The 21,218-nt window shown below is 37.4% G+C and overlaps 1 protein-coding gene across 1 annotated transcript; it reads left to right on the forward strand.

The window, feature by feature from the left end:
• Positions 1-1,157: 1,157 nt before the first annotated feature.
• Positions 1,158-19,589, forward strand: YWHAG (tyrosine 3-monooxygenase/tryptophan 5-monooxygenase activation protein gamma). The gene is made up of 2 exons (XM_070932099.1): positions 1,158-1,588; positions 18,859-19,589. Exons 1-2 carry the CDS (start codon positions 1,502-1,504, stop codon positions 19,513-19,515), a joined length of 744 nt encoding a protein of 247 aa, XP_070788200.1. The 5' UTR covers positions 1,158-1,501; the 3' UTR covers positions 19,516-19,589.
• The last annotated feature ends 1,629 nt before the right edge of the window (positions 19,590-21,218 follow it).

Below are 21,218 nucleotides of genomic sequence, written 5' to 3' on the forward strand. Positions count from 1 at the left end.
ACCTGGGCTAGATATTGGAGGAAGTTGATAACTCTGTGTCAACTCAAACTACCTTGCAAGATTGTTGTGATCACAGAATAGCCAGTGGGGCCTGGTTAGTATGAATTTGACCACTTGGAAGAGAGGAGAACATAGCTTGGACTCCTATATCTAGATTATACAAAAATTCAGATGTGTTTGCTTTATCTTTTTAGTATCATCTATCATCAAGCAGATTTTTGCAACCATCTGCAGAAGTCCTGGTTTAATGATGTTAGAAATCCTAGTTACTGTAGTTGCAGCACTGCAAGATCATTCTAAAGATCATCTTTAGAATGAAGATTTGTGGGAGTGCAAGGCCACATACCGGCACCTGGGGGCTCAGCGGGCTGAGATGGTCAGCCAGTTCCAGGCCATGATGCAGTCCCACTGGAACAAGGCCCTCCGGCACTTCGCCACCAGAGGCACTTCCCTCCAGCCTTCACCCAAGCCCTGGCTCCAGGAGGCTGAAGCAGACCTCACATCTGGAGAGGGAATTTCTGTCCCTCTCCAACCCACACAAAAAGATCTTGAAGAGGGAGACTCTGCAGCAACACAAACCTTCATTGCACGTATTTGTCCTAGGGGCCATAGTTTGAGGACTCCTGATTTAGTGCAATATAAAAAATTCAAATAATTTTTCTGAGGACCACCAAAATTTTCTCAAGGACCACCAGTTGGTGACCGCTCTTCTAGTCCAACCCTCTGCTCAAGCAGGAGACACTATCCCATTCCATACAAATGGCTGTCAAAATCTCCGGTGATGGAGCAGCCACCACTTCTGGAAGCAAATTAATTAGAATTTTAATGTGATGCATTACAAGGAATTTTTTTTTGTTCATCTAAGAGACTGCAAAATACGAGGCACGAATATTGCTCTCTGGAAAACGGGTGTTTCTCATCTGAGGCAACCTCCTCTCTGATCACATCCCCCTTCAAACTACAGCTCCCATGGTGCTTTTCATGGCTGCGTCATCTTGGAATAGCCCTTGGGTGCAGCTTTGGCGCCCGTGCCCAATTCTCTCTTTTTTCTCCTTAGCTAAGGAGGCGTGGTTTTAAAAGGGGGCGGGGACAGGAGGAAAGAGGAGGGCCTTGGCGGGGCTAGAGGATCCCCGTGAGGTAAAGAAGCGCATGCGTATATCTCTTGGGTGCAGCCGCCACTGCTACTACAGCTGCCGCCTTCTCCGTCGCCGCTGCCGTAAGAGCAGTAGCGGCGTGAGCGTGAAGGGGGAAAGAGGCGAGTTGTCTCGCGCTCTGGGAAGCAAAGCCGTTGAACCGCCTGCCTCGCACGCGACCCCGTTTCGGCCAGCCGGCCGACCAACCAATCGCCTGCTCTCTGGCTTCTTTCTTTTTTTTTTTTTGGTTTTGTTTCTGTGTTTCTCTCTCTCTCCTCTTCAGTCTCTCTCTCTCTAGCCTCGGTCGGGAGCAGAACAAAAACATTTAAAGAAGCAAAGCCTCCCAGCCTCTGAAAAACCCCGTAAAGATGGTCGACCGCGAGCAGCTGGTGCAGAAAGCCCGGCTGGCAGAGCAAGCCGAGAGATACGACGACATGGCGGCTGCCATGAAGAATGTAAGTCGCCCTTTTCTGCCCTCCCGTTTCCCGCCGTAGCGGCAATAAAAGGGCCCTCCCGCCGCCTATTTCTGAAGGAAAATTCTCCTTTGGGGGCTTTTGTCTGGAGATTCTTTTTTTTTTGAAGTAGGAGGGAAAATAATTTCTTTCCCAACATACATGAGGAGAAATAATTTTGAAAAGTGGCAGTAGGTTTTCCCTTCCCCCCCTTTTTCATTTGTGTGAGGAAATTAGGCTGACCCTCTGATGAAATAAACGTCAAAGAAGAGGAAATAATTACAATAAGCAGAAATAAAGTAGCACTGTTATTTTGCTTTTCCTTGGTCCCCTTAATAACTTGGGTAGTTTTTTTCTTTTTCTTTTTTTTTTTGAGGGAAACTGTTTTTCTAATGAGGATGGGGAGAAAATACACTGTATCGAAAGGAAAGGAAAGGGAGGGATTGACTAGAAAAAGCATTGTATTTTATCACCTATCTTCTCCCCAAAAGGAATAGGATAAAACGATTCTTCAAAATGATGTTAATACAATACTTCTCTTTTCCTTCGCTCGTAACTTTTCAATGTGTTTCACTTTGAAGCCCCCTCCTTATAGTGGCTGTAGAAAATGTCCTTCTCATGATGAATCATCGGTTTTTTGGGTGGAGGGTGGAGGATGGGATTGGCAGCTATTTGGGAAGAAATGAATGATAGGGATACAATATTTAAGGTTTCCTACACTCAGCTTTCTATGCAGCCTTTGTGTGTGTGTGTGTGTGTGTGTGTGTGTGTATGTATGTATATACACATTCTTATCTAATACATAAAATACTTTGGGGCTGAGGTGCTGTAATTTCTTATCTCACTTTTTAAATAATGGAAATGGCTTCAAGGAGCAAAGAGTGCTTTCTTCTCTTCCTGACACTGCCACGCCTAGAGGAAAAGAGCTCCTTTCTTCCTGCACGTGTCTAAAGGAGATTATTCCACCTTGGGTCAGATCTCATTATTAACATCCCCACTGCATTCTAAATGTCTTCTGGCATCCAACCTGACTTTCTCCTGCATGCCTGCTTTGTGTGTCTTTATAAAGTACTTGAAATAGCGCATTACTGATACTGCTTAAGTGAGGGCGAGAATCTTTATTTCTTACAAACTTCCAGAGCAAATGCCCCACCCTGCTTAAGAGTGGGAAGGAGAGAACCATGTTCCTTTCTGGAACGGGAGCTTACTCTTGCTGTCTCTCGGACTGAAATTTCCCATTATTTCTTGTTCATATACAAAGAAGGGATTTTTTTTTTTCTAGAGGGAATACCTCTCCCAAGTATTGTTTCCTCCAATGCTGAAGAAATATCTCTTCCCTTTAAGAAAAAAAAATGGAGTACTCTGCCTTTACTGTCGTCATATTATGCAGTGTAATCTTTGGAAGTTCAAAGAAATGTGACCCTCTTTGAAATAATTAAATAGTATTTGGTTCCTCTAAACAGGCATTTTCAAATACTTGTTCTGAACTGAAGTTAGGTTTTTTTCCCCCCCTTGTTCCATAAAGTTGGTGTGTCACAGGCGGCATTTGCAGTGAACTTTTACGTTTAATGGAGTTACATTATAATATTAGTTGCAATCACCTTCCTCTACAATTTTTGCTTGTTCCTGGGTGGACTGATGAAACTATTCTGTTTTGCCTCATCATTGGGCCTAGTTAAAGTAGTCTCTTTTCTGCATGGGGGGGAAAAGAGAAGGGGGGATTTTATGTTACTTACGTTTCAGTACTTTGAGGATAAGCTATATTACTGCTTGCCCCTCCCTTTGTATCACCATATTGCAGAAATATGAGTAATCCTATGTTCTGTTGAGAGGACATACCTAGTGGCATGGATGTTCTGTCTTCCCCCCCCCCCTTTTGCTCCCCCTCTCTAGTGCTTGGGCGGTGCCACTCCCTAGTAGTCTTTCCCAGTAATTCAGCTAGTATACCCACCCCCTAACTCCCACAAGCAGCCCCACCCACAATTGGCAACCAACTCATCCCTTAATCTGCTTCATGATAGACAGTGAGCTAAGATTGTGATTTTGATCAGTAAAAGCATATTCTTCTTTTGAACTACAAATCTTTAAATACCTCAGTTTTCTATCAGCACTCTTTTGGGGGCATTTGGATAATATAGGGAGAATTGCCACTTGAAAATTATTTTTGTACACCGATTACTTCTTAATTTCTTTCTTGGTGTATTTTTATCCATTATAGTGCATCCTTTTCTTAAGCTTCTGATGAGAGTGTTCTTTTCTTTTGTGGAATAACCTTCATATTTATATAGGTTGTCCTCAGAAGTGTATATTTGAAGATTTGTTCAGAATTAATCTAAGATTGGTTAATTTTAGTACAGTTAATTGGTCATTGTGGAACAGAGCTCTTAAATACTATAAATTGGAGGAGTTTATTTCATTTTTTTACAATCCAATAAATAAAAAAGAATTTTTTTATCTGATCTTGCAAACAAAGCAATCGTGGGAGGCAGTATCAAGTCATTCCAGAAGATTCTGCATTTGTCATATTGCAGAGAGGCTAGACTGGGTGGAGAGAGGGAGGGAGGGGTTGCTTTAAAGGGGAGAACAGTTCTTTATATTTGCCTTGTTACTCAGGTCTGAGCCTTTAAGAGAAGCCAGCATGGCCTCTCACTGATGAATAGCAAATACTGATCTAGACTAAAATTGTCGCAGTCTGCCTAGGATGTTGCTCTTTATCTTATTGCACCATTTTGTCCTAACCTTGTGTTTGTCAAGGAAATAGAACTGCCACAGCTTTTTTGAGAACAGAGGAAGATTCAGCTAGCAGTATAAATGAGATGGAGATCCATATGTGGCATAGCGGTTCTCTGTTAATTTTGGGCAGACCATTTCTGCAATGTGGCTTGATGCCAATCAGTGCATACAGAGTAATCTCACTTAGAGCAGCTGAATGTGAGCCTTCAGTCCTGGGTTTTGCAACATATGCATTATATTTTTTGACTTAATGCCTGATTTCTCCAATAGCTTTCCAAATTTCTTTTGTGTCTCCTGTGATTTCCTTAAGTATCAACAATTTTGTGTGAAGTCTACTCTGTGTAATATAATGAAAATATAATCTCTTACAGCATCCCACTGTTAAAGAATTTATTCAGCAGTTAGCATCTAAATCTTTGACAGTGTCTGCTTGTTGCCCTCTATTAAGGCTAAGACAAAAAAATTGAGCTATTACACTCAGAAATGACATTACAGACCTAATAGCCATATCTCACATCAGCCTATCCCATTCCAGCTGTGTGCAAGACTTATGACCTCTCACTGATTTCCCATTGTAAGGCAATGATGTCACATAACAATAGAGGCTGCAGTGCACCCAGGTGGTGACTGACCGCATATATAGCATTTTGTCTCAGATAATGCAGAAATAAGAATTTCAATTAAACTGATGTCTACAACCAAATACAATGTTCTAGAGTGCATCCTAAATGTGATTTGTGGTTTATCTCTTAACCTAATGAACTTAGATACCTGTTGAAGACTGACAAAAGAGAATCTTGGCAATGGACACATGCCAACATCATTAAACTATTAAGTGTAAAAAGAAGTCTGCTGCATCACATCAATGGCTAGCATTTCAGTTCTCATGAAGGATAGCCGGACTAAGCAGGATATGAAGACAATAATGCAATCTTCCTCTTTCAAAGCATGTGGCATTCAGAGGTATATTGCCTCTAATTTTAGAGGTTAAATATAACTGCTGTGGTGTGAAACCTTAAAACTCTTACATATTGTGTATCAGTATTCCTTTTCTGAATGTTCTGTATGTAGCATGCACATAAGAGCGCATTGTCCAACAGAGCCTTGCTGCATCTTCACTTGGGTGAACTTTGAAAGCCATTTGTTAAAATAATTTGCTGAAATTAGGAGATTCCATGCAGGTAAAGTCCAACAGGATGTGCTGGCAGCATCTCTGAAATGGATGCTTCAACATGGAATTTGTGGATCAACTTCATAGTTGTCATCCAACAGCTTACTGTAGGATGTCTAGATCAGTAACCATTATTTATAACAAAGATGGAGCCCTCTAAAAATCTGTTTGAAGATAAAAGTGCTTGCCAATTCTCAGTTCATGGGAACTGTACAGTGCCTGGATTTTTTTATGCAATACTTTTGGACCCCTGATTTATCAACTTAATCTTTATTATTTTGAATTAACTCAGATTTCATATAGAAGGACATGGTAAGTTAAATAGTATGATTTTTATTTTTAGCATCTATCTGTAATTATTGGGCCTTCTGGAACTTGAAATGGTGTATCTTAAATCAGCATTTAATGTTCTTCATTAACAAAACTTAAATCAACCAATATGTGTTTAACAAGGCATTATACGATTATCTTGAACATTTATGGAAAAGCTGCTAACAAATAATTTTCTGTTTCTCTTCTTCAGAATGGGAAGTATCTTGTAAACTTTTTTGAATGTTTCTCTGTATCTAAGGGTCCAAAACTTAATAATAGCATTAGGGCACAGTGTGATATTACAGGTGACCTTTAATGTACTATTTACTGAAAAGGCTATCACTGTACAAAGATAGATTAGAAATCTGCCCTTTGCAACTACAGTATTTCTGTTAATTCAGGAACCAGCACATAATAAATGGTAAACTCTTAACTGTTTGATTAGTATTTAGATATTGTCATAATTATAATTATCGTGGTGAGTTTCTGACTTGAAAAATGTTTAATTAAAGGACATGGAGGTAGTCAGCTGTTACAGAACTTGAAGATAGCAGCAAGGAGAGAGAATGTTCTTCCATCATTTTTACCTGCCCCCAAATCCACCAGATAGTGTGTATGGAGGTGGCTTTTTGGCTGTCTACTTGGCCAGATAATGTCTCCATATGAAAAAAAAGCAAATAGTGATGGACTTTGAGATTTACCTCCCAGATTGTCTATCACTGAGTTAATGCACAATAGATAATGTTAGAAGAAAGATGTAAACTCTGATGAAAATTGCAAAATCAAATGGACTTTTATATGGCTTTTAAAAGGGCATTAGATTAATTATTGAGCTCTCTTTAGAAGCTAAGCAAGGGCACATAGCTGAGAGGGTTTGGATCTAAGAATTAAACACATTGTGTGGGTTATTCTGCTTTTTAGTGTTGCATGATACTTTGCATTTGAGTATTTTCTTAGAATAATTATATTGTATGCTGCATGCCATTAAACCATTAATTAGTGTTAGCTGCCTTAAACAGTTCTTAATCAAAGTATAATACAGTCCTGTGTATTTTTCTCAGAACTAACCTTTATTGAGCTAGGACCTTTACTTCCAATTTCAGGTAAGTATATAGGATTAAATCCTTAATTTTCTAATTGCTTCCTTGTTTGTAAAGATTAATAACACTGTTTTCCCCCCTTGTAGAAGTGACAGGTGTTCCATTTGGTGGGAGAAATAGCTTTAAATTATACTGTACAAGATCAGTTGAAATAGGCATTTTCAGCCAATATGATGCTGTGGCTATATAATTGTATCAAATTTATTGCTGGCATTTGGCGTAGAGAATCCTGTTTATTGTAATCAATGGTAAATAAAATCAGATTTTTTCATACTTGTACCTCTCAGGTATCTGGACCTGTGTTGCAGATGTGTAGATTGTGGTATTTCAGTTTTAAGATAATAGGCCATCCATATTTCAGACAACTTGTGAAGTTAGGGAAACTCAGCTTTTGCCTACATTTATATCTTGTGACATTTAATTTTCTGCTATTTTGCCATCCTCTAAAAATTTCAAGAGGAAGAAGAAAAGTCTTCTGCTAGTATGTTAACTCAGGATTTCCAAGGTGAATAAGTTGGCTTGTACATAATTGCTATATGCCTGCCAGAAAGTGAGAAATGTCAGTGTAGAAGCTTTACATGCTTCCTAGAATTTGGTTTAGGGATTACTTTAATGGAAGAAAATATTTACTTCAATTTACATCTTTTCCTTTTTTCCTGATGACTGCAGCAATGTAAGAGTAGTTTTTCAGCTTATGATAAATAATGTGCTGTAGGGATGTGAACAAAATGGAAACCATGCTCTCTAGAAGTTGTGCTCAACCATTTTGGATCAGCAGAAATAAGATAGAAAAATAACAATTTGCTTGTTTGAGGCTGCAACTAAAATAATATCCCTGAATTATGGAGTAAGTAGGCAAGGCTAATGTGAGTTGCCTCATCTCTTCTCCCTTCCCTGCCCATTAGTTGCCATCAAAGTCTCTGTTTCTCTGGCCTTCCCCCTAATTTTCTTAAGTGTCTATTCAGCTGCTCATCTAACTTGCTGCTGCTGCTGCTGTTGCACACACCATCACCTGGAAAACCTCTCAGCCTTGGCTTTTTTCCATTTTGACTTCCTCCTCCACTTATACTTGTAAAAACTGAATTTTGTACAGTATCTGGAATAAAATGTTCTGTTTCATTCCATATGTAAACTAAAACGTATCTGTTTCAGTTTAAGCATATGTCACCAAATCCCACTGTTACATGCAATGGACCTTTTGCACTTTCCTTATGTATTTCAACAAGGCAATCTTCTCAGTTCCCCAAATGAGAATTGGTGAGACTTCGTGATATTGTCAAACAGAAATCTATGACTGGTAATGGGATATTTATATAACATGGTTTCATATGTTTTTATTTTTTTAAATTCATAAGAATTCATTAATTGTTTACTGATGCATAGTCATAAATAATTGATAGAAGCTGCTATCAAAACAAAGGGCTTTCAGAATTGGCTTGTATTCTGGGAGTGATAGTTCTTCAAATTTGGCCATGTCAATTTAGGTAATGACAATCTTTTTGAACAGCTGACTGAGGCAGCTGAAGTAATATTGAATTAAGTGCAGATATCTGAAATTTGCCCAGTTATGGAGATACAGATTACTTTTCAATTAAGGCTCAGATTTGCTCTCAGCTAGTCAATTACTGGGCGAATATTCATCAGTTGCAAATATTTTAGGTCACTAAATGGGAGTACTTTGGTGGGGAATATTCCCCATTCGTCTCCATAGCAACAGTACTGCGTAGGTTACAGCTTGAACCGAATATGTTGCTGCATTTTGTCTTTCCTCTTTTCTATCATAGCACATCTTTTTCTTCAGTGCTTGCTAAAGATGTATTTTCTAGCAAATGTTCCTATGCAAATAATTCAGATTAGAATGTTCATCTCAGTATTCATAGTCTATGCTAGTATTTGGGCTGCATTGCAAGATAGAAAAATTTTAAATTAGTCTGTTTTAGAGTTTTGCTTTTAAAAAAAGCATTTTTGATATGGGAAAATATATATTTTATGGAATATTGGAAATGGTGTTTTCTATTTAGAAATACAATATTCAACTGTGGTATACTTTTAATGTATATTTTTTACACAGTCTGAAAAGCAAATGTTAATACAATTCTAAAATGAGCAACCTTGCTTAGAGGTGAAAAAAAATCAATAGAATTTTTTGACTTTATAGAAATTTTTGTAGGTGCTCATGTGTTTTGATTTTTTTTTTTTTTTAAATCCAGAAACATTATGACTTTTTGTCTAATGGGTAGATTAAAGTGAGAAAAGTGATGGTTAGTTAGTTAGTTTATATTTTTACTAAGGCTGGTAAGAATTTATAAATAGAATATATGGATAAATGTTTTTTGCAACATGGTGCCCAGATTCTTTGCTAATAACTGTTCCACTTCAATAATAATTAATTCCTTGGAGCTTTTCAAAAATCCTTTTTTCTTGGAGAATTAGTTTTCTACTTCCTGTGATTTCAGTATAGCTAAAATAGGTTACAAAAAGCAGAGCTATTTAAGCAGGGTCAAAAATGCATCTGCTTTGGTCCCATGGCATTGCAGAGATGATTCTATTTATCGCCATAGAGAAACCTTGTAGAACTTTGTATGGATTGTGCATTATTATTGCTATATTCTTCTTGCACCCACCATCCACTCTGAGGAATAAGAGGCATCACCTCCATTATTAGAGGAATAATGTACACTATATGTTTCTGGTGAAGGAAAGATCCTGGAAAGATAATCTCATAATATTAAAAAGCCACAGCCAATTCTACCTATTACCCTGTTTCCCCCAAAATAAGACATCCCCTGATAATAAGCCCAATCGGGTTTTTGAGCGCATGGCAATAAGGCCAAGCGCTTATTTCAGGGTTCAAAAAAATATAAGACGGTCTTATTTTCAGGGGAAACATGGTAGTGGAGTAGAGATTTTGTATGAATAAGTTGCCTTTAGCTGGTAGTGCTTGAATGATAGGAATATTGCACAGTTTGCTTACATTGCATTGGCTGGACGTTCCATATTGGATGCCTTAAAATAACTTTTCAAATGAAAGTTTGGAAAATTTTCCAATTGTATTAAAGTTGATGTTACACTGAATTCAAATATTTGAAATAATTATATCCATCTTTTGGTTAAAATTTGGGATCTTAAGGTTAATTATAAAGCCTGTATTGTAAAGCCAATGATGTTATACTGTAATGATGCAACACCTAGAAATGGTTGGTGAATTTCCTATAACATGAAAGGATTGGGCAAGCAGAAATGCCAGACTCCATCCCTATAATAGATGGGAACAACAACCACAAAGGCACAATGGGGGATATTAGTGAAAAAAAAAATTAAGCAATGTTTTTTCATAAATTAGATAATTGCCTGCTTGTGGAATGGTTGGTTCTGACTTACCATGTTCAGAGTATATTTTTTTTAAGATAGAGCACATATTGATGAGTAAACCATAAGTGAAATTTCAAGCTCTCTACTTATAGCGGGGAAAATTACTACTATTAGTGGGAAAACTTAATTTTATTAGCACATTTTTTCAGGTATATCCATTAATTTAGTACTAAGAAATGAAAGGCTTTCTGCGGAAAAAGAATGATAATGAAAATGCTCCTCTACTTTATTAGGTCTAGGGGAGGAACATGGCTAACTGGCCAAGTATCTCGCTCCAATGTATATATTTTAAGATACCCAGAGTCATTGACTAAGATGGGCAGCTATTGAAAATGAATGGATGAATAAACCTGCAGAATATTGAAAAGGCAACTGGCTATAGAAGCAGGTCAATTATGAAAAAGGAACAGTAGTGATGGAATAGATTAGAGAGAATTGGAGAAAGTTGGGTGTATGGAAATAACATTCAGAAAAGGGTAACCACACAGTTTAAAATACTAGATGCCTGACTATTGCATGACAATTGGCTACATATTTCACTACAGTTCTTCAGTGTACATAAATGTACATCACTATTTCCCACTTGGTGCTTAATAATAGCAAATAAAAGCAATTAAAAGAAAGTATAGAGGAACAGTTATGAAACAGTTATGAAACTTTGCTGAAAAATGGAGAAAATAAGAATTATCACTATATTTAAAAAACAGCACTTAATTCTGTTTGTTCAGGAAGTGATGTATGAAGAATTCATACTGAAGCAAGCTGAAGCTCAAATGCTTGCTGTTTAATGGCATATTGAAATGTTATTCCAAATCAGACAAGAACCCTGCTTTCAAATATATAACTATTTCTGTGTTTAGGGCTCTAAGCTTCTCTATCTTACACAAGCTTCATACACATGCATTTCATGTACATTATACCTTCATGACTGGAAATTGGGGAGAAAATATATTGTGAAACTGGTAGACTGGATACCTGTGTCTTTTAATGATTGAGAAAAAAGACACAGGAGTTTAATAGGTCCAATGATTTTTTCAGCTAATAGCAAATTGCTTGCCAAGCTATTATCATTTACTTTAGGTTTAAATATTTTGTCTTTCATATTATTCAACCTTTCATAAATCTGATAAATATTCTTGCTATCATTTTTCTGGAAAATGGTAATTCACCATAAAGGAGCACTCAAAGCTTTCCATGAAATCATGTAACAATCTGAAGAGATTGGTAGTGAGATACTATCAAATGCCAAGTATTGTTTTGTAGGGCAGTAAGTTTAGATAACTAACTGACTTCATAATGAAGTCTTGCTAGATGGGGACTTGATAAACGTCATAGAATTGGTATGCACTGTCATAATACAATTTAAGAGTCAAGGCATCTCATAAAATGACTCAGCTTCCAAAATATATATATCAGGCTCCACTAATAGCCTGGTCCTAATGCCTGAGGTTTTCATGGCCTTCCAGAAGACTAGCATGATTGATGCCATCTAAATCTCAGGGAGGAGGCTATTTCATATGGCAGGAGTAGAGATAGAAAACTTCTCATAAACCACTCAGTTGCCTTCAACTGTGAGATGGGCAGCAAATACATTTAATAATCTCCTTGCTCCTGCAAGATAGCTCTGTTTCATGGAAAGGCTCTAGAGCAGCCAGCCCTCCTATCAGATCTAGGTTGGTCAGAAACTGTTGGAGATTCCTTTGTAAATGGTATAGATTTTTAAAATGTTGCTATTCTCAGCAATGTATTGTTTAACTATTTTGTTATTACTTCTGTTGGATTTCAATATTTTGTGTAACACAAATAATCCTTGATTTACCACAGTTCATTTAGTGACCAAAGTTACAACAGCACTAAAAAAGTGACTTATGACTGTTTTTCAAAGTTATGTTCGGCAAAGTTATGATCGTTGCAGCATCCCCATGATCATATGATCAAAATTCAGATGCTTGGCAACTGTTTCATACTTACGACCATTGTTGTTTCCCAAGGTCATGTGATCACCTTTTGTAACCTAAAAAACAGTCTATTAGTAACAATCAGGTTACTAATTTATCAACTGCAGTGATTCTCTTAACCAGTGTGACAAGAAAGTCGTAAAATGGAGCAAAACTCACTTAATAAATGTCTCACTTAACAGAAATTTTGGGCTTAGTTGTGGTCATAAGTAGAGGCCTACCTGTATATTTTAACATATTGAAATAGAATCATTTTCTCTCAAGGGCCAGTAACCTAGATAGAAAAAATAATTGGCTGTGTTCTGTGGGAAATAGAATCATCTGAATTTGGTGATAGTGAGACTAAGGTAGAAACCACAATTCAGGGGAGATATTTTCCTGCAGGAAGGAAGTTTCAGGTCAGCATTTTTTTCACTAAAACCTGAAAGAGGGAAGAGAGATTTCAGTCTGCATTTCCTGTTGTCAGAGTAGATATTGCAAGGTTGGAAGGATAGTGGTCTGTTGTAAAACAGACCACTACCCTTCTGTTGACAATTATCAAGAGGAAGCTGCTGGGCGATTGAAGTATCTCAAATCAGCTGATCTTCAGTCCCAATTGTTACAGAATTTGTTCAAAGCAGTTTGTTTATTAGTATTCATATTGTATAAAGATGCCCATTAAATGTGGGGATGAAGTACAAGTTCCTGTGAGCCAGAATTGTGGTAATTGATCCAACACATTCAGGGGTCAACAGGTTTGGGAAGGCTAGATGTGTTATGATAGGATAGTATGAAAATAATTTATTCTGGGATTGTTCCTTGATAAGGTCACTTTATCTGACTATTGCCATTCAAGGAAGAAAGCTTAGCAACATCATTTATAGTGAAATTACTAATCCTTAAAAGTTCCATTAAAAGTGATGACTGATCCTTAAAGGTGTGCTTTGGGCAAGAATAAGAGATGTTCTGATCAGAGACAGGAATTTTAAGTTCTGCCTCTCCTCTCCTCTGATATGTGCAAGTGCATCATTGCGTTGCCAAGGATTATTTAATGCTTGCCTGCTTCATGATAGCTAACCAGTTGTGGAAATGTTCCTCTTTGATTCTGTTGCAGTTCAGCGCACTAGGATGGTGCACAGTTGCCTGCAGTTTTGAAATTTAGATGATGTTATTCATTAACTAATAAAACTGAGGCTGTAACTATCTTTATGAAGGCAGTATATGAAACTGAAAACTTGGGAAGAAGTCCAGAAGGGTTTATAGTTACATTTAGATATAAATAAATATAAATTAAATATAGGTAATTAATATACTTTATGGTTTCTATACTTGTTCTGGAAATGCTTCCAAAGCATTTCTTTCTTGTATAATATTGATTGGCATTCAATGCGAATCTTACAGAACTACAAGTAGGCCTGGTCACTTAGCGACTGGTTGAAATTATGACAGATCCCATTTTTTAAGTTACAACATTCCCAAACATGAATGCATTTTTGAATGCTTGGCATCCGGCCTGCATCTATGGCCATTTTGACCATAATTTAAGGCATTTTTGGCAGAAAAGTGCTCCATAGCAAACAATGAGTTTGCCTCATGGTTGTGGTGTTTGGGTTATGATTACCACAAAGGTCATAAAATTGGGTCAGGTCATATGCGCATTACAGCCATCATCACTTGGCCCTTATTTGCAGGACTCAATTATGGTCATATATATCAGACTTTGGCTTGTCCATAATTATAAAATACAACTTGTTTAATCATGAAAAGAATGTAGATGTGGAATCATTAAGTGTTGAGAGGGGCATGTAAGGAACAATTGTATAGTACTTAATAAAGAGAATAACTTGATTCTGAAAATGGGAAATCTCTTCAAATGCATCATCCAGATTATATGTGTTAACCTGTGACAACAAATTTTAGATTAAGGTAAGATTGGAATTATGAGATACATGAAATAACCATACCAGAATTGTAATTTTAAATTTATTAACAGTCTAAGCCAGGGTATCAAACTGGATTTCTTCGAGGGCCGGATCAGCCGTGTAGTTCTCCTCCCGAAGCCTCCGCGTGGCCCGTTTTTTGGCTGGCACAGTGCTGCAGGAGGCCGGGAAGGCCAAAAATGGGCCACAGTGGGGCGCAAACAGCCCGTTTTGGCTGGCAGAGGCACCATGGGCCAGTCCTTTGATATTTCCTGGCCGGCCCCATGGGCCGGATTTAAGCACCCTGCAGGCCAGATCTGGCCCGCAGGCCTTGAGTTTGACACCCTGGTCTAAGCCATTTTGCTAGTAACTTTTTAAAGAAAAAATAGGGCAGGGAATGGAATTTACTGTATTTTTCGGAGTATAAGACACACCGGAGTATAAGACGCAGCTTAGTTTTTGGGGAGGAAAATAGGGGGGGGGGAATCTCCCTATCAGGTATTCATCTGGCTAGCGTCCTTAGTCTGGTCAGCTTTAGCACATTAGTTTGCTGATTTTTTATCCTCTGGGGATAAAAAACAGCTTCTAAGGCACAGCTGAGAAGAAACAGCAATGAGAAAAGCAGGCAAAGCACGGGAAGATTGCTTCACTTGGCTAGCGCCTCGTTAGGACTGAAAAAAAGCTTCGAAAAAGCTACAATCCGAGTATAAGACACACCCAAATTTTCAGCTTCTTTTAGGGGAGAAAAAGGTGCATCTTATACTCTGAAAAATAAGGTAAATAATTTTTATCAGTGATTTGTATATCTGTACATCATTGATTTATATGAATTGTATTTTGGAATGAAATAATTTCCTATTTTTGAACAATTTCTTCGCCCCAGTCATGCTAATTGCAACAGCAATTCTGCAGATTGAAAACTTGTATTAAGAGGCAAGCTAGCTTTTATAATGTTTCCCACCTGACAGGTCTCAAATACAGATTCTTGTATCAGTGGTAATTCACATGTAACACAGCAGCTATATGTTTATAATAATTTTAATATAAATGTGCATTAACTTTGAATTCATCTACCACTCTTTCTCCTGGCACAGACAAAATACGAGATGTTTAGCTTGTCTTCCAATTATTTGTGAAATTGCACAATGGCAATAATATAAACAATTTCTGCATTTTACCTAGTAGCTGATACACATGAAATTATTAACAGTAGCTTAGGCATGGGACAGCTAAGGCTTAGCTTTTTTCTTGGGGAAAAAAACCCACAAAATTAAGCATTTGGAGCCCAATGGAAAAGACTCACAGTTGAAAACAAAGCACAGTTCTACTTTAGAATGAAATGAAATGAAATCTTAATTCTTAATTACTATAAAATTTGTTGGTAAATACGAGTCAACTGTTCCTTTTACTGTCAAACAGTTAAAGTTGTATATGTAGTTACATGTTCATTCTGCTGAAAGAATCATAAATGAGACATTCCAAATTAGAGTTTAATACTATCTGTAATCAAAATTATCTACTTGCTGAATGCTTTGAAATCAAGTGGTCTTTGATGGTTTTGAAAAGCACTTTTTGAAGTAACTGATGAATTAAAGTTTGTTGCTATTTAAAAATACAATGTCATGAGTATCCTTGGTCCTCTGTTACTATGCAAGACTGTAAGCAGAATAATAGGCCCAGAGAAGCCTTTGCTTATGATGAGGATTTTATTCCCTAGCAACAGCAATATATCTAAATTGTGAGGAAATAAATTGTGAGGAAAACTGGCCACTGCAGAGAGCAGTAACATACTGAATAGTGTACTGAATGTCTTCCCATTTACAAATATTTACCAAGATATATATCCTATTCTTTTAAGTACTAGCCTTCCTGAGTATATAATATGAAATGAATTATAAATACAATATTGGTGATGTAAAAGCATACAAAAAGCAGAAAACAATGCATATCTAAAAAATAATGTCTTTTTGTATTAAACCTATATTTGTGTCAAGTTAGTTTCGTTGACATATATACCTACATAAATGAAGTTATGTCTGTTCTAACTTGTTTCCAGGGTTAAAGTTTCATTTGGGTTAGACTTGTGTAATTTTCAAAAGAAAAATACAGAATTGTACAGTCCATTTTACTCCTTGTCACCAGTTTGTGAAACTGATGTGTAACATTTGGTTACACTGCGAAAATTAATTCAACTTCAAAGCTGGGCTGTTTTATTATAAAAACTATACTTTGGTGGAAAAACCCCCTTCAGGTATATCATTGATATTATAAGATTATAAATATAGAGTTTATAAAGGTCATACATTTTTCATCACAGAACTTTGCACAAACTTACCAATAGTGCTTCATTCCTGTTTTACCTAAAGTTCTAACATTCTGCAGAAAGTAACACTAATTGGGGATACTGGTTGTTTCTTTTTTAAACAAAGGAACAGATCATGTCTGTGTGTAAGCTTATCATTTGTAATATATACAATATTATAGGTATAGCATGATACTCTCTAGCACTCCTGAGGCAGCTTCTCTGCTAGGAGATGTTTCAGGTCTGCTTTGGTCTTTTGTATTGTTTCAGCATATCAGGAGTCTGTGGATCTGTCATAAATTAGAATAATTACTTGCTGTACTACACAACACTGTCCATCTAAAGTGTAAACCCCTTTCCAGGTTTGTAAACTTCTTAGATGCCAGGTTTACTTCTCAGCAGATACCAAACCTCAGAAAAATTGTTAAGAGACTGTGTCATCTTTTAAAGAATGATTAAATGATTACCGGTAAATGTAGCTAAAATAAGTCTGCCAAGCGTTAAAATAGCTTTCTAGCATATTTTATAAAACAAAATTTAAAAAATAAATATTCTGTGGCTTAAAATAGAAAAATGCTGTGTAGGTGGCAGAATGGCATTCTTAAATATGATACCTATTTGCCTTGCTGTCACTAAGATCCCATCTTGATGCTCTTGCTGGGGGCTGCTACTTGCCTGCTTTTGCTGAGTCTGTCCTTCATTAGAAAAAGTATATACCATACAATTTTGAAATTCTGGTGCCAAGTTAATTGATGTTGCTGATTAAATACTTCCACCATCAACCATCTGAAATTGTTTAATGTATTAGAAAATAATGGCTCTATTTGTGCAGATAGTTTCTTCTCTTAGTTTGGTGTATTTCTGTAAGAGGTATAACCAAGGTTTATTTTTTTTTATTATTGCCAGTGTGCCAAATACAGATATTCCCACTTGGTTAGCTTTGGTAGATGCTGAGTTCCTGTATTGGCAAGATACAGGCATTTTTGTGGCAATTGTGACACCATTGCTTAAGACTGCAAACAACTAACTTTGGGTACTTGCTTGCCAAAATTAAGCATAGTGGTCATGCTAAATTTAGCATAAAAATGTCATTAGAGCATACAAGAAGATTTTGACTTCTAGGATCAGATTCTTTTTTTAGGAATACTTTCCAAGTCTTGTAGACCATGAAAAGTAACATGAAAATCAGGGGACTAAGGACCTCAATAGCATTCTGAGTTTCAAATTTCTCAATTTGTCTTATCTGTATAGTACATTTGTCTCTCATTAGCATATTATTTTCAACCTTGCTGCCTGGCTTGCTTCCTATGTACTTTTTTCATGATCACTCTGTGACTTTCATTTCAAACTGCTGCCTTTCAGGCTTGACTTCTACAGTTCTGCAATTTTAGTTTATTTCTAAAGAACCCTCTTTTAAAATAGTGTTCATCAAATCTTTATAACCTAATAAATCTTTATAACCTAATATAATTTTGGAATTACCTTTCTATCTCTGTATTGCTAGCTAATTTTTTAAAAAACAAAATTTACTTCTGGTGGTGATGTTCCTAGTAGAAGTAGTCCTCGAGTACCACTGTAATGAAATCTGCCTATCACAGTTGTAACTTATAATGATAATAAAGTGTGTTGGTCACATGATTGACTCAATTTCATGATCGTTTTTGTGGCTGTAGTTAAACAAATCTATGGTTGTTAACTGCTATAGTCATTAAGTGAACCAATGGTTTGCTATGGCAATAGTACTTAGACTTATATACCATTTCATAGTGCTTTACAGCCCTCTAAGCGGTTTACAGAGTCAGCATATTGCCCCCAACAATTTCGGCCCTCATTTTACCCACCTTGGAAGGATGGAAGGCTAAGTCAACCTTGAGCCAGTCAGGATCGAACTCCTGGCAGTGGACAGAGCCTGCAGTACTGTGTTTTAACCAGTGCGCCATCATAGCACCATTTGCTATGATACCCTGTTTTCCCCAAAATAAGACATCCCTGATAATAAACCCAATCGGGCTTTTGAGCACATGGCAATAAGGCCAAGCACTTATTTCAGGATTCAAAAAAAAATATAAGATAGGGTCTTATTTTCGGGGAAACAGTAGGGTTTTGCTGAAAAATGGAAGATAGAACTTGAACGGAGGTTGTAAGTCTGGGACTAACTGTATTAATTTTAATTACTGCTAGTAGCTTTCTTTGATCTGGACCATACTTTTTAACCTTCATAACTCAGAAACTGCCCAATTTTTGCATGACTTAAGTCAGTAATGGTGTGAAAATGTTATGATGTTGTATTTAAGAAATGTTATGATGTATTTAAGTAGTGGGTTGGTGAGAAAGATTTCACTGAATTCAATTTGAAAGTGGCATGGTTTCGAGTGAAAAAGCAAAACTATTAATTAAATATATTTTGTCATCCTTTGTCTCATACAGGTGACAGAACTGAATGAGCCACTCTCTAATGAAGAAAGAAATCTCTTGTCTGTAGCTTACAAGAATGTAGTTGGGGCCCGACGCTCCTCTTGGCGAGTAATTAGTAGCATTGAGCAGAAGACCTCTGCTGATGGCAATGAGAAGAAAATTGAGATGGTGCGGGCTTATCGTGAGAAGATTGAGAAGGAATTGGAAGCTGTGTGCCAGGATGTACTCAGTCTCCTAGACAACTACCTGATCAAGAACTGCAGCGAGACCCAATATGAGAGCAAAGTCTTCTACTTGAAGATGAAAGGGGACTATTATCGCTATCTTGCTGAGGTGGCCACAGGGGAGAAGAGAGCGACTGTGGTGGAATCCTCTGAGAAGGCATACAATGAAGCTCATGAGATTAGCAAGGAACACATGCAGCCAACTCATCCCATCCGACTTGGCCTGGCCCTTAACTACTCTGTTTTCTACTATGAGATCCAGAATGCCCCTGAACAGGCATGCCACCTGGCCAAGACGGCTTTCGATGATGCCATTGCTGAGCTGGACACCCTCAACGAGGATTCCTACAAGGACTCAACGCTCATCATGCAGCTGCTCCGTGATAACCTAACGCTCTGGACAAGCGACCAGCAAGATGACGATGGTGGTGAAGGCAACAACTAGAACCTTTGGATGGACTGGCAGCCGCACGCCGATGCTACTACTGCAGTCTTTATTTTTTTTCCCACAAGTGAAAAGTGGGGGGGGGAGGGGGTCAGGGGTGGGGTAGGGGAAAAAGGAGGTGTGATCTTCCAGGGAGGCTCCCCGCAACCTGTCTTTGATTGCCTCTGTGACACTTTTGCCAAAACACCACTAGTGGAAAATCAGGCTGGCTGTGGTGGTATGGAGTAGAATAGCAGCCTCACAATGGCATATGGACTGTTCAGTTGATTATTAATTCAAGGGGAGCTGTCTTTAAGTTATCTTAATTGCTAGGCATACATGAAGTTAATGATGACTAACTTGAATGGAATGGCCCTCTCTCTTTTTTTCCCTTTGGTTTGATTTCTTTGTTTGTTTGTTTGTTTGTTTGTTTGAGAAGCTGTTCTGTGGTTCCAGTAAGGTTTCCCAGTCATTCTCTTCTCAATGAAATGTCACACTATGTTAAGATGAAGTTTTTGTCTTGTCTCTATTGTCCACCTCCAATTATGGAAGATTTGAATTTCCATTTATTATGGCATAATTTTAAAAAGATCCCAAGATCATAAGCATTGGAGTTTAGATGCTGAAGTATTAACATTACATTACAGTTTACAGTATTTCTACACAACAGCCATATTTTACACCAAGCTTTTTGAGTTTAAATTTGTTTCTTTTTGGCTTAAATGTTCTTCTGCAGCTTGCATCTGAGAATCGGTTTTCCAGATGTCTGAATACTACATGAAAACGATCTATCTTCTTTTGATTCCTTTGCCATATTTGAATAGATGCTTGGCAAACGGCTATATGAAGTACAGGAATTCACAGCAAAGGATTCAGAACTTAAATTGGACGAGAGAAGTTCTTAAAACATAATGCCATTTGACTATTGTTAATTCAAACCTGTATTTTTCTTATTCAGTGTCTGGAATTTTCCAAGGCCGTTTCTTCTTTTTCAAAGGAAGAGGAAAGGTGTTATAGTCCATCCTCAGGGATCCTGCTGCCAGTTTGCTCAAAAGCTTACATTTCTCCTAGTATAATTAAAAGATTTTCAGCAGATCTCTTCTGCCTCTTTTTCCCATGCCTCTGACCTTTCCTTTGTTGCCCATATTGAAGGCAGGGCCTTTCTGTATTGCAAGCCTGTGATTATAAGTGAATCTATCAGGGTAGAAACATCCACAAAGAAAAGTATCTGATGCCAGTGTCCTATTTAACAAATAACAAGATTTAACAAATCTTGGCCTATTTCAAAGATGTACAGAAAATTCTGTTCATTTGTGATACTTAATCTGCTGGGAGTGGGGGGAAACTATAGCTGATCAGGAATTTTTTGTCATCCATTTTTGAAAATAAATCATAGTGATTGGAAATTCATTGCTTTTTTCCTTCATAAATTACGGGGTTTTTTATTTTAAATATAGCTTCTGTTAGTCAAAAGCACCTTAGAAGGAAACAGGGCTCTAATGACTCCCATTGTACAAATAGATCTATTTCCCTCTGTGGAAAAGGGATATCTCGTTTCTCATGGTGGTCTAGACTTTTTTCTGTTTAATTTGCTACAATGCACCTGGACAGTAGGGTGAGTCTTCTTGACGGTCTGCAATTCCAAAGAAAGTAAAAGTTTAAGATGGGTTGATATTGCAAAAAGCTGGCAAATCATCAATGCATCCAGTGCAGATACATTTCTT

The sequence above is a fragment of the Pituophis catenifer genome, unplaced genomic scaffold, assembly GCF_029215685.1.
Source record: "Pituophis catenifer annectens isolate HBS135680 unplaced genomic scaffold, rPitCat1.0.hap2 SCAF_1, whole genome shotgun sequence".
In the NCBI taxonomy this organism is placed as follows: Eukaryota; Metazoa; Chordata; class Lepidosauria; order Squamata; family Colubridae; genus Pituophis; species Pituophis catenifer.

Bases quoted from the DNA above. Each gene is read 5' to 3' on its own strand.
- YWHAG (XM_070932099.1), top strand. From the start codon at position 1,502: ATGGTCGACCGCGAGCAGCTGGTGCAGAAAGCCCGGCTGGCAGAGCAA. The intron at 1,589-18,858 runs GTAAGTCGCCCT...TGTCTCATACAG, and splicing joins TGGCGGCTGCCATGAAGAAT to GTGACAGAACTGAATGAGCC.